Source organism: Bombina bombina, chromosome 1 (genome assembly GCF_027579735.1).
Source record: "Bombina bombina isolate aBomBom1 chromosome 1, aBomBom1.pri, whole genome shotgun sequence".
In the NCBI taxonomy this organism is placed as follows: Eukaryota; Metazoa; Chordata; class Amphibia; order Anura; family Bombinatoridae; genus Bombina; species Bombina bombina.
In genome coordinates this window covers 1,529,240,200-1,529,254,658 of record NC_069499.1, presented here as the reverse complement: position 1 = coordinate 1,529,254,658, position 14,459 = coordinate 1,529,240,200, and the positions used below count along the sequence as shown (strand labels likewise).

The window sequence follows — 14,459 nt, the reverse complement described above, 5'->3', positions numbered from 1 at the left end:
TTGAGGCTCTGTCTATAGTGATCTTGAAGGAATTGTTTGCAAAATGGCTAAAGAATAATTCTTGTTATTTTCTTTCAACTTATCGTATTGTATACTGAAATGCTCAATAAATATATGTTAAAAAATAAATTATTGGTTAAAATGAAACTAAAGTCCTACATTTATAGATAGTTCAGCTGTAAAAAAGGTGCAACATCAGGTTTAAAATAATGGTATTATTTTTGTGAAAGGAAATTATTGTATAACTGCTCTAACTTGTTACTAAAATCAACTTCCAAAAACAATTTTATTTTAGTCTAAAGTGATTGGTTTGCTTAAAGGGGCATAAAACACCTATAAATGCTACCATGGATATGAAATTTAAACATGTTGAAATATTTTGCCACATGAAAACTTGATTTTGAAACTAAAAAGTGTATGGTTGTGTAAAAATTATCTTATGGGATAAATTGCTCGCTGGCAACAAATACATGAATTCCAGATATTTATCTCTCTCGTAAAGCAAACTTAAAAACTAATTCTGCTTCCACCCCCACAATTTTTTTTTTAATTGTTAAATGAGGAACTCCTGTTTAAAATGGTGGTCATTTCTCTAGTTGCTTTTAAATGCAGGGTACGGGGTGGGAGGAAAAAGAACTATTGGGCCAAATTGTGATAAACAGCTCAGATATAGAAAATTGTAAACTAACTTTATAAGAATTATATCAATAGGGATCTCTGCGGAATAATTAAAATGTTTACATTGTCTGCAAAATTACTGAAATATGTACTCAAGAGGCCAATATTTTGTTTAGTATTTTTTCTCCCAGTTTTAAATGTGTTATATACACAGACACGAGTCTTTACTTTAATTTGAGCCTGCGTTATAAAATAGGCTTCTTTGAATTGTAATTGACTAAAAATAACTTAAAATGGAACGCACAGAAGCTGAAATTTATTGAATTTGAAAAAATATAGAAACATTGTATACAAAGCAAAATACAAAAATATAACAACCAGTAAATATAAAAAAATAAGTTGCTTTCAATTCTGAAGTTTTATTGGCACCACAGTTAGTACCAGTTACCAGGAGGATGTCTGAAATCTGCAATTCAATTTAAAAATAAGTATCAATTAGAAATATTACAAATAGTAGTTTTTTTTTACCAGATGCTTTGTTTTATTGTTTAAATTATGAAAAACAGCTGTAATAATACAGTGATCAAGAGCTTGACATTTTATAAAATTTAGGAACCAACCATCAAATGTAATTTTTTTTTTTTAATAAGGCAGACAAGGGTTTTACATATAGATATATAGAATAAAATTAAAAAAATATATATTATATGAACCAGTAACAACAGCCTTATTCTAGCAAAGGTTTACAAGCCGTGTGGCTGAACATTTTTGTGTTAAATTAATGGATAGGGAAGTCAGAATTAAACTTGCATGATTTAGATAGCAGATGTAATTTTAAGACATTTTTAAAAGGGACAACATACACCAATTTTCATTTAACTGCATGTAATAGACACTACTATAAAAAATAAATATGCAGAGATACTGATATAAAAATCCAGTATAAAACTGTTTACAAACTTACTTAGAAGCTCCCAGTTTATCTCTGTTGAAAAGATTAGCTGGAACGCCCACTGCAAGTGGTTCTATAGCAATAAAAAGCAGACCCCCCCTACCTCTGCAAATTAAAAGACTTTACACAAACAGGAGCAAGCTGGAATAGGTATACATCAGTATTTTCCTAAAACTTTGGGGCTTGGTTAGGAGTTAGGAGTTTAAAAACAAGCAAAAGCGTATATTAAAAAAAAAAAAAAAAAAAAAGAAAAGAAAAAAAAAAGCTGTATAGGTTACAAAACATTTATGCAAAGAAAAATCAAGTGTATAATGTCCCTTTAATTTAAACTTATAGTCTCAAATGTGCTTCGTTCTCTTGGTATCCTTTTGTTGAAAAAGAATACACACATATCCTACTCTAGTGGGAGCTAGTTGATAATTGGTGCCTGCACACATTTGTCTCTTATAATTGGCTAACTAGATGAGTACAGCTATCTGCCAGTAGTGCAATGTTGTTAATTCAGCAAAGCATTACAAGATAACAAAGCAAATTTGATAATAGAAGTAAATTTAAAAGTTGCTTAAAATTGTATGTTCCATCCAAAGCATGAACGAAAATTTTCGGGTTTGCTGTTCCTTTAACCCCTTAAGGACCAAGGACGTACCCTATACGTCCTCAGGGGTTTGAAGTGCTGGAAGCGATCGTGATCGCTTCCAGCCACTTTTAGGGTATTGCAGTGATGATTCAATATTGAGGCATCCTGCAATACCCTTTTTTTAAGCATCCGATGGAGAGAGAGACACTCTGTGGCCCTCTCTGCATTGGCCAGCGATGGCGCTGATCGTTGGTGGGTGGGAGCGATTGCAGGGAGGTGGGTGGGCGGCCATCGCTGGGAACTTCCGGCAGGTGGGGTAATCTAACTCGCGGGTGTGCGCGCGACCAATAAACAAGATGTGGTGGTAGAGGAGGGTGGGAGAAATAATGTTGGGAAAGGATCTGGGAGGGGGGTAGGGTATTGAGGTGAGGCATCTACACTACAGAAAAAGTGGGATTTAGATAAAAAAAAAAAAAAGAGGGCAAATTTTATTGCAAAGTGGTTACTGGCAGACAGCTGCCATTACCCAAAATGGCGGCAAATAGTGAGAGGGGGGAGGGTTAGAGAGCTGTTTGGGGGGGCTCAGGGAGGTTGGGTGGTAAGGGGGGGGAACTCTGCAGAAAATATATAATAAAAAAAAAAAAATCTTTTATTTTTATACTGGCAGACTTTCTGCCAGTACTAAAGATGGCTGTGACAACAGTGAGGTGGGGGAGAGAAGAGAGCTGTTTGAGAGGGGTCAGAAAGGGGTCAGAGGGTGGGATGTGTCAGGTGGGAGGCTGATCTCTATACTAAAGCTAAAATTAACCCTTCAAGCTCCCTAATTAACCCCTTCACTGCTGGGCAAAATAAAAGTGTGGTGCGCAGCGGAATTTAGCGGCCTTCTAATTACCAAAAAGCAATGCCAAAGCCATTTAAGTCTGCTATTTCTGAACAAAGGGGATCCCAAAGAAGCATTTACAACCATTTGTGCCATAATTGCACAAGCTGTTGGTACATAATTTCAGTGAGAAACCTAAACTTTGTGAAAAAGTGAAAAATATTTTTTATTTGATCGCATTTGGCGGTGAAACGGTGGCATGAAGTATACCAAAATGGGCCTAGATCAATACTTTGGGTTGTCTACTAATTATATATATTTGCAATAAAATACTTGCACTTTGCAATAAAATATATATAACATACGTACATACACGAACGTACGTAAAGGGTTATTCAGGGATTCCTGACAGATATCAGTGTTAAAATGTAACTTATGCAAATTAAAAAAAAAAAAAAGTTTGGAAATAAAGTGCTACTTGTACTTATTGCCCTATAACTTGCAAAAAAGGCAAAGAAAATGTAAACGTGTATTTCTAAACTTAGGACAAAATTTAGAAACTATTTAGCATGGGTGTTTTTTGGTGGTTGTAGATGTGTAACAGATTTTGGGGGTCAAAGTTTTCCAATTTTTTTCTCATATTTTCTATAAATTTTTTTTTATAGTAAATTATAAGATATGATGAAAATAATGGTATCTTTAGAAAGTCCATTTAATGACGAGAAAAACGGTATATAATGTGTGGGTACAGTAAATGAGTAAGAGGAAATTTACAGCTAAACACAAACACCTCAGAAGTGTAAAAATAGCCCTGGTCCCAAACGGTAAGAAAGTTGAAGTGTTGTGGTCACTAAGGGGTTAATACTAATATCTATGCAGATCAAATATAATTACTCATTTATTCTGCTTTTGAAAAAATAGTAAATTAATTATTAGAAAACTACATATATAAAGTCTTTGAAACTCTATGGAAATCTCTACCTCAATTTTTTAAAATGATAAAACATGTTATGTTTGTAAATGCCTTGGTTATTGCAATTTTTTAAATGATGGCTTCAATCACATCCAGTCACTCATACAAAGATCTAAAGTTTAGAAAAGCCATTTTTTCAGCATATAATGGTTCACAGAGTTCCTAGTAGTAATTGTATCATTCTCTCTAGCAAAGCCGGACTGGCCTACCAGGATATCAGATTTCCCGGTGGGCTGCAGCAGCTGGGGCTGGAAAGCTACAAGAGTTGGATGCAATTGGGCTTTAGAGTGCATATAACAATGATGTGGCAATTTTTTTTTTTATTTTTTTTTTACAAACTAATGTAATATAATTCTGAAACAAAATATTGGGGGAAGGAGTATCCCAGTAATCCCCTTTGAAAAAAAATGGAGTGTGCACATTATACTGAGCCAAAGGAAAATAGGGCTGGTCTCCAAATTTTCCAGGGCTGCTTTTTATTCCCTGTCCGGCCCTGCTCTCTAGTTAAATATTTTATTTTTCCTTGCATAAAATGTGCCTGCTTATAATATTTAGCACACTTAAAAGGTTATAATGTCAAAATGGTACAAAGATACACATATTCTACAGTGAGGTTTGAGGGCTCCTGAGTGATATCTATTTTCCCCTCTCATTAGCAGATTTTCGCCCTTTTACCTCTAAAGGTTGCTGCTTATGTTCTTTTTTTCCCCCTCTACCTCCCTCTTTTCATCCTTCAACCTATCTTACCCCAACCCCTCTACTTATTCCATTAGCAAATAAAATACTACTCTCTTACAGCGACAATTACAGGACATCAGAGGATCACTAAAGGCCTCATTCCCATACATTTGGCATACAAGACACTCTATAAAACATGGTCTTATATGCCAGAAAACATTTACACATGCATTGTTATGCAGTGTAATAAGGAAATATACCATAAGAGCAAATAAGTTAAAGGACCACTAAATACAGTATAATTGCATAATAAAAAGACAAATTTATTTTTTCTCCTGTTTGTCAGCTCCCTGCACCATGTGACAGACATCAGCCAATCTCACAATAGTATACGTATATCCTTTTGTATATAAAAAGAATGTGCAAAATTTGGTAATGGAAGTTAATTGGAAAGATTCTAAAAAAAAAATGTGTGCTTTTTCTAAATCATGAAAGTTTAATGTTAACTTGATTGTCCCTTTAGAGACACAATCCACACAAAAACTAAGGCTTGAAAAACTGTCAGCAAATATTGTTTTTCTTTTTTTTACTGCCTGCAAATTGTCTTTGAAATAGCATTTTTTCTTTAGGTGCAGCAAGTGATTATCAGTATTTGAATGATTTGCCTTAAAATAAAAACAAACCAACAAAAATAAATAGAGGCCTATTCATCAGAGGTCTTGTGGACCTGATCCGACAGTGCGGATCAGGTCCGCAAGACCTCGCTGAATGCGGAGAGCAATTGGCCCCAGCAGGGAGGTGTCAATCAACCCGATCATACTCGATCGGGTTGAATTGTGGCCATTCTTGTTTGCCTGCTCAGAGCAGATGGACAGGGTTATGGAGCAGCGGTCTTTAGACCGCTGCCTCATAACTGCTGTTTCTGGAGAGTCTTCAGACACAGGCTCACAAGCTCCATACTGAGCTTGATAAATGGGCCTCAATGACTCAGGCAGACTTTACCCTTCTAGATTTCAGTGTTTCTGGATAAGATATCCTTTACTTAAATTAAGTGGCACTCTCAATAGAACAGTATTTAGTTTTGTGCAATTTGGCTTTGCACCCAGGCTGGTCTGTGATTAATACTAAAACCCATTTTTTTCTTTAATTTACTCCTATTATCATTTTTCTTTGTTCTCTTGCTATCTTTATTTAAAAAGCACCATGGATAACGCTTGCTTATATGTGGCTACATTTAGCCACCAATAAGCAAGCATATTCCAGGTTCTGAACCCAAAAAATGTCCGACTCCTAAGCTTTACATTCCTTTTTTTTTTTTTTTAAATAAAGATAGCAAGAGAATAAAGAAAAATTGATATGACTTAATTAGAAAGTTGCATGCTCTATCTGAATCATTACAGAAAAAAATTCGGTTTAGTATGCCTTTTACTGCCTGAGTCACTGATTGCAAATACAGCCCACATCTGTGTTTGTAAAGTTTTGGATTTGCGAACTGTGTTAAATACTGTGTTAAATATATTAAAAAAAAACATTACTTTGAAGAGATTTTAACAGTGTCTAAAAATCCATTAATCTTATGAAAAATAAAATATGATTGGAAAATAAAATATCAAACTTTATAAAAACAATGCATATTTTGAAACAAATAAAGAAAGGAAATGGAGTAAGCATTATTGCAATTAACAAGCTATGTAACAGAACAGACAATATTATGCTATACAATTACTGGTATTAATGTATGCATGTTAGCATATTATAAAGGCACGTGGAAGTATTATTGCATTTAATATACTTTAAAATGTATTACCATTTAAAAAAAAAACAAAACAAAACAAAATGAGACTAATGCCCCTAGGATGAATATATATGGGGGGGGGGGGGAATATATCAAGCGTCATTTCCAGCTTCTAATACCTTGCTGTGCACAATCTCACAAACAAGCCTCCATCCACAAATTTAATAACTAGTTCTTCTTGTTCGGATGATTGACTGGCCCTGCTCTCGACCAACTGGCTTCTTGACAGCAGGGGTGGGACTGCACTCATTCTTGTACAATATTAAATTTTATCAGGCGATGCTGAATCGCAAGTAGAGTTTGCGGGTGGAAAGGTTCTCTGCTGGAGAACTTGTCCGACTGCAGCTTTATAAATTCTACTCATTGAGTCTCTTTCAAGGCTTAGGAAGACAAAACCTGCCAACCAAATACACAAATTTGCAGTGAAGTGAAGGTTCTGGAGTGGCCATCTCAGTCTCCTGACCTCAATATCATTGAGCCACTCTGGGGAGATCTCAAACGTACAGTTCATGCAAGACAGCCCAATAATTTACAGAAACTGGAGGCTTTTTGCCAGGAAGAATGGGCAGCTTTACCATCTGAGAAGATAAAGAGCCTCATCCACAAATGACTTCAAGCTGTCATACACAGTATTAAGAAATGGGGTATGTAAACTTTTGATCAGGGTCATTTGGGTAGTTTCTGTTGTCATTATGATTTAAAAAAAGAGTAAACACAGTTGATTGATAATAAATGGCTTCAGCCAAACACTAACCATGAGTGAAAGAAAAGTTTTTGTGTTATCATTCATATTCTCTGAAAAAACATAATTTATGCTTACCTGATAAATTTCGTTCTTTCCGGATATGGCGAGTCATAGGAATATCACTCCTGGCCAGCAGGAGGAGGCAAAGAGCACTACAGCAAAGCTGCTATATGTCCCTTCCCTTACCCATAATCCCTAGTCATTCAGGTAAAGGAAAAATGGAAAAAGAAAATAACACAAAAGTGTAGAGGTGCCTGAGGTTTTTCTTTATAAAAAATAACGGTCTTAAATAAAAGGGTGGGCCGTGGACTCACCATATCCGGAAATAAATAGATTTATCAGGAAAGCATAAATTATGTTTTCTTTCCTAAGATATGGTGAGTCCATGGAATCATCAATTACTAGTGGGAATTAATACCCAAGCTAGAGGAAACAGATGATAAGGGAGGGACAAGACAGGTAGACCTAAACAGAAGGCACCACTGCCTAAAGAATCCTTCTCCCAAAAGAAGCCTTAGCCGAGGCAAAAGTATCAAATTTATAAAACTTTGAAAAAGTATGCAAAGAGGACCAAGTTGCAGCCTTGCAAATCTGTTCCACATAAGCTTCATTTTTAAATGCCCAGGAAGAAGAAACCGCCATAGTTGAATGAGCAGTGATTCTCTCAGGAGGTTGCTGTCCAGCAGTCTCATAGGCCAAATGAATAATACTCCTTAGCCAAAGAGAAAGAGAAGTAGGCATAGCTTTGTGACCCTTGCGCTTCCCAGAGAAACAAACAAAACAGAAGACTGACGAAAGTCCTTAGTCGCCTTCAAAGAATGCACAACATCTAGGTTGTGCAACAAACGCTCCTTAGGAGAAGAAGGATTAGGTCACAAAGAAGGAACCACAATCTCCTGATTAATATTCTTGTTTGAAACAACCTTAGGTAGGAAACCTAATTTAGTACGCAGAACCACCTTATCAGAATGAAAAATGAGAATAAAACTGCAGAGCCGAGAGTTCCGAAACTCTCCGAGCAGAAGAAATAGCAACAAGAAACAAAACCTTCAAAGATAACATCGTAATATTAAAGGAATGCATAGGTTCAAACGGAGCCCGCTGTAAAAGTCTAAGAACAAGGTTAAGACTCCAGGGAGGAGTAACAGACTTAAATACAGGCCTGATCCTAACCAAGGCCTGACAAAAGGATTGCACGTCTGGCACATCCGCCAAACACTTATGCAATAAAATAGACAACGCAGAAATTTGACCTTTCAGAGTACTAGCTGACAAACCCTTCTCCAGACCCTCCTGGAGAAAATTCCTAGGAATCCTGACTCTACTCCAAGAGTAGCCTCTGTATTCACACCAAAACAGATATTTACGCCATATCTTATAGTAAATCTTTTTGGTCACAGGCTTACGAGCCTGAATCATGGTCTCAATGACTCGGAGATTGAACGCTTGATTTTATCTAAGCGTGGGTTTTCAAAGCAGTCAGCTTCAGAGAAAAAAAGGACCTTGAAGTAGGTGGTCCTTCCTCAGAGGGAGTCTCCACGGAGGTAGTGATTACATTTCCACTAGATCTGCATACCAGATCCTGTGAGGCCACGCCGGCGCTATGAGGATCACCGACGCCCTCTCCTGCTTTATCCGAGCAATGACTCTTGGCAGAAGAGCGAACGGAGGAAATATGTAAGCTAAACGGAAATTCCAAGGGACCGCCAGAGAATAAATCAAGAAAGCCTGTGGATCCATTTAACTCGAGCCATACCTCAGAAGCTTGGCATTCTGCCGAGAAGCCATGAGATCCAGTTCTGACTGCCCCGAATTGAGGATTAAACTGGAAAAACACAGTGAGGATTGTACCCCACAAGTTCCCTATTGCTCAAAAACAACCACTGCCCTACTGAAGAGACTGACATGGGCTAAGGCTAGACCCTTTAAAAAGATCAGAGCAAACCTACTCTGCTTTTAAAATAAAAAAAAAATCTTGATTGTAGATAAGACACAAAAACTTCACCTCCACCTGTGGAGGTGAAGTAAGGGAAGTGACATATATAGCAGCTTTGCTGTTGTGCTCTTTGCCTGCTCCTGCTGGCCAAGAGTGATATTCCCACTAGTAATTGATGATTCAGTGGACTCACCATATCTTAGGAAAGAAATGGCCAAGAAATCATAAATTCTGCAAGGGTATGTAAACTTATGGAGCACAACTGTAGCTCTCCCCAATGTGAATATTGTTCCCTGTGGGACTGAATTAGTTGATCCATACATACTTCACTATATTTGTCCCTTTTCCTTCCATGCAGATCTTCCTGTGATCCTCTACAATCAAGCACCTAAGGCAGATTTTCTGCCTATTTGGACTTTCACAAATCCTTGCTTATTTGCACTTTTGTTGTTTTGCATTGTATGTATTTGAATGCTAGCAGTTTATTAGTAATTACCTATTTTGATGTTTTATTAAGTAAAATATTAAGTTAATGTACATTGGAAAGTTTTTTTTGTTTTTTTTTTAATTATGTATAACTAAACATGCTATAGAGGGCAGGGGTCAGCAACCTTGGCACCCCATATGTTTTGGAACTACATTTCCCATGATGCCAAGATACTCTTTAGGCTGTCTGAGCATTATAGGAAAAGTAGTTCCAAAAACACCTGGGGTGCCAAGGTTTCTGACCCCTGCTATAGGGAATTCAATTTGAGTTTATGTCAGTGTAATTGATAAATTATTCTTTTTTAAATTTTGACTAGACTTGACTAGCTTTGCATTAATTAGTGATGTAGGGCATTTAGTGTCTGCAACTATATTTAAAAAAAAAACTAATTTTTGGACAAACCAAGTGATTTAATAAATAAAAACATTTACTATTAATGATTAACAACAACAATTATTGCTGGCCCTGCAGCCCTTCCTTCTATCAGCCACACATCTAGATCTCAGATCCCTGGCCCTGCAGACCTTCCTTCTATCAGCCACACATCTATATCTCAGACCCCTGGCCCTGCAGCCCTTCCTTCTATGAGCCAGATCTCAGATCCCTGGCCCTTCCTTCTACCAGCCACACATCTAGATCTCAGACCCCTCAGAGCCCTGCAGCCCTCCCTTATATCAGCCACGCATCTAGATCTCAGACCCCTGGCCCTACAGCCCTTTCTTCTATCAGCCACACATCTAGATTTCAGACTCCTGGCCCTGAAGCCCTTTCTTCTATCAGCCACACATCTAGATCTCAGACACCTGGCCCTACAGCCCTTTCTTCTATCAGCCACACATCTAGATTTCAGACTCCTGGCCCTGAAGCCCTTTCTTCTATCAGCCACACATCTAGATCTCAGACACCTGGCCCTGCAGCCCTTCCTTCTATCAGCCACCCATCTAGATCTCAGACCCCTGGCCCTTTCTTCTACCAGCCACACATCTAGATCTCAGATCCCTAGCCCTGCAGCCATTCCTTCTATCAGCCAAACATCTAGATCTCAGACCCCTGGCATTGCAGCCCTTCCTTCTATCAGCCACACATCTAGATCTCAGACCCCTAGCATTGCAGCCCTTCCTTCTATCAGCCACACATCTAGATCTCAGACCCCTAGCCCTGCAGCCCTTCCTTCTATCAGCCACACATCTAGATCTCAGATCTCTAGCCCTGCAGCCATTCCTTCTATCAGCCCCACATCTAGATCTCAGACCCCTGACCCTTCCTTCTACCAGACACACATCTAGATCTCAGACCCCTAGAATTGCAGCCCTTCCTTCTATTAGCCAGATCTCAGATCCCTGGCCCTTCCTTCTACCAGCCACACATCTAGATCTCAGAACCCTAGCATTGCAGCCCTTCCTTCCATCAGCCACACATCTAGATCTCAGACCCCTAGCCCTGCAGCCATTCCTTCTATCAGCCACACATCTAGATCTCAGACCCCTGACCCTTCCTTCTATCAGCCACACATCTAGATCTCAGACCCCTGGCCCTTTCTTCTACCAGCCACACATCTAGATCTCAGATCGCTAGCCCTGCAGCAGTTCCTTCTATCAGCCACACATCTAGATCTCAGACCCCTAGAATTGCAGCCCTTCCTTCTATCAGCCACACATCTAGATCTCAGACCCCTGGCCCTACAGCCCTTTCTTCTATCAGCCACACATCTAGATTTCAGACCCCTGGCCCTGCAGTCCTTTCTTCTATCAGCCACACATCTAGATTTCAGACCCCTGGCCCTGCAGTCCTTTCTTCTATCAGCCACACATATAGATCTCAGACCCCTGGCCCTTTCTTCTACCAGCCACACATCTAGATCTCAGATCCCTAGCCCTGCAGCCATTCCTTCTATCAGCCACACATCATTTAAATTTTGACTAGACTTGACTAGTGTAAAGTATTTTTTTTTACGGATTCCAGACCAAGCTTTGCATTAATTAGTGATGTAGGGCATTTAGTGTCTGCAACTATATTTTAAAAAAAAACTAATTTTTGGACAAACCAAGTGATTTAATAAATAAAAACATTTACTATTAATTATTAACAACAACAATTATTGCTGGCCCTGCAGCCCTTCCTTCTATCAGCCACACATCTAGATCTCAGATCTCTAGCCCTGCAGCCATTCCTTCTATCAGCCCCACATCTAGATCTCAGACCCCTGACACTTCCTTCTACCAGCCACACATCTAGATTTCAGACAGCTGGCATTGCAGCCATTCCTTCTATCAGCCACACATCTAGATCTCAGACCCCTAGCCCTGCAGCCATTCCTTCTATCAGCCACACATCTAGATCTCAGACCCCTGGCCCTACAGCCCTTTCTTCTATCAGCCACACATCTTGATCTCAGATCCCTGGCCCTGCAGCCCTTCCTTCTATCAGCCACACATCTAGATTTCAGACCCCTGGCATTGCAGCCCTTTCTTCTATCAGCCACACATCTAGATCTCAGACCCCTAGCCCTGCAGCCATTCCTTCTATCAGCCACACATCTAGATCTCAGATCCCTGGCCCTGCAGCCCTTCCTTCTATCAGCCACACATCTAGATCTCAGACCCCTGGCCCTGCAGCCCTTCCTTCTATCAGCCAGATCTCAGATCCCTGGCCCTTCCTTCTACCAGCCACACATCTAGATCTCAGACCCCTAGCCCTACAGCCCTCCCTTCTATCAGCCACACATCTAGATATCAGATCCCTGGCCCTGCAGCCCTTCCTTCTATCAGCCACACATCTAGATTTCAGACCCCTGGCCCTACAGCCCTTTCTTCTATCAGTCACACATCTAGATCTCAGACACCTGGCCCTGCAGCCCTTCCTTCTATCAGCCACACATCTAGATCTGACCCCTGACCCTTTCTTCTACCAGCCACACATCTAGATCTCAGATCCCTAGCCCTGCAGCCATTCCTTCTATCAGCCACACATCTAGATCTCAGACCCCTAGCATTGCAGCCCTTCCTTCTATCAGTCAGATCTAAGATCCCTGGCCCTTCCTTCTACCAGCCACACATCTAGATCTCAGATCCCTAGCCCTGCAGCACTTCATTCTATCAGCCACACATCTAGATCTCAGACCCCTGGCATTGCATCTCTTCCTTCTCTCAGCCACACATCTAGATCTCAGACCCCTAGCCCTGCAGCACTTCCTTCTATCAGCCACACATCTAGATCTCAGATCCCTAGCCCTGCAGCCATTCCTTCTATCAGCCAAACATCTAGATCTCAGACCCCTGGCATTGCAGCCCTTCCTTCTATCAGCCACACATCTAGATCTCAGACCCCTAGCATTGCAGCCCTTCCTTCTATCAGCCACACATCTAGATCTCAGACCCCTAGCCCTGCAGCACTTCCTTCTATCAGCCACACATCTAGATCTCAGATCCCTAGCCCTGCAGCCATTCCTTCTATCAGCCAAACATCTAGATCTCAGACCCCTGGCATTGCAGCCCTTCCTTCTATCAGCCACACATCTAGATCTCAGACCCCTAGCCCTGCAGCCCTTCCTTCTATCAGCCACACATCTAGATCGCAGATCTCTAGCCCTGCAGCCATTCCTTCTATCAGCCCCACATCTAGATCTCAGACCCCTGACCCTTCCTTCTACCAGACACACATCTAGATCTCAGACCCCTAGAATTGCAGCCCTTCCTTCTATTAGCCAGATCTCAGATCCCTGGCCCTTCCTTCTACCAGCCACACATCTAGATCTCAGAACCCTAGCATTGCAGCCCTTCCTTCCATCAGCCACACATCTAGATCTCAGAACCCTAGCATTGCAGCCCTTCCTTCCATCAGCCACACATCTAGATCTCAGACCCCTAGCCCTGCAGCCATTCCTTCTATAAGCCACACATCTAGATCTCAGACCCCTGACCCTTCCTTCTATCAGCCACACATCTAGATCTCAGACCCCTGGCCCTTTCTTCTACCAGCCACACATCTAGATCTCAGATCGCTAGCCCTGCAGCAGTTCCTTCTATCAGCCACACATCTAGATCTCAGACCCCTAGAATTGCAGCCCTTCCTTCTATCAGCCACACATCTAGATCTCAGACCCCTGGCCCTACAGCCCTTTCTTCTATCAGCCACACATCTAGATTTCAGACCCCTGGCCCTGCAGTCCTTTCTTCTATCAGCCACACATCTAGATTTCAGACCCCTGGCCCTGCAGTCCTTTCTTCTATCAGCCACACATCTAGATCTCAGACCCCTGGCCCTTTCTTCTACCAGCCACACATCTAGATCTCAGATCCCTAGCCCTGCAGCCATTCCTTCTATCAGCCACACATCATTTAAATTTTGACTAGACTTGACTAGTGTAAAGTATTTTTTTTTACGGATTCCAGACCAAGCTTTGCATTAATTAGTGATGTAGGGCATTTAGTGTCTGCAACTATATTTTTAAAAAAAAACTAATTTTTGGACAAACCAAGTGATTTAATAAATAAAAACATTTACTATTAATTATTAACAACAACAATTATTGCTGGCCCTGCAGCCCTTCCTTCTATCAGCCCCACATCTAGATCTCAGACCCCTGACCCTTCCTTCTACCAGCCACACATCTAGATTTCAGACAGCTGGCATTGCAGCCCTTCCTTCTATCAGCCACACATCTAGATCTCAGAACCCTAGCCCTGCAGCACTTCCTTCTATCAGCCACACATCTAGATCTCAGACCCCTAGCCCTGCAGCCATTCCTTCTATCAGCCACACATCTAGATCTCAGACCCCTAGCATTGCAGCCCTTCCTTCTATCAGCCACACATCTAGATTTCAGACCCCTGGCCCTGCAGCCCTTTCTTCTATCAGCCACACATCTAGATCTCAGAC

General features: G+C 40.4%; 1 protein-coding gene across 4 annotated transcripts in view; it reads right to left on the bottom strand.

Annotated features, from left to right (window-relative positions):
* Positions 1 to 14,459, bottom strand: part of MBTD1 (mbt domain containing 1) — a 231,185-nt gene that overhangs the window by 57,437 nt on the left and 159,289 nt on the right. For 2 of the 4 annotated variants that reach the window (XM_053708392.1, XM_053708402.1), the window contains exon 16: positions 907 to 1,084. The exons of the other annotated variants lie outside the window; for them this stretch is intronic. In XM_053708392.1, the coding sequence (XP_053564367.1) occupies positions 1,053 to 1,084 (32 nt within the window). In that variant the 3' untranslated portion in view covers positions 907 to 1,052. Of the gene's footprint in view, positions 1 to 906; positions 1,085 to 14,459 lie in introns of those variants that run through there. 4 annotated transcript variants of the gene reach the window in all.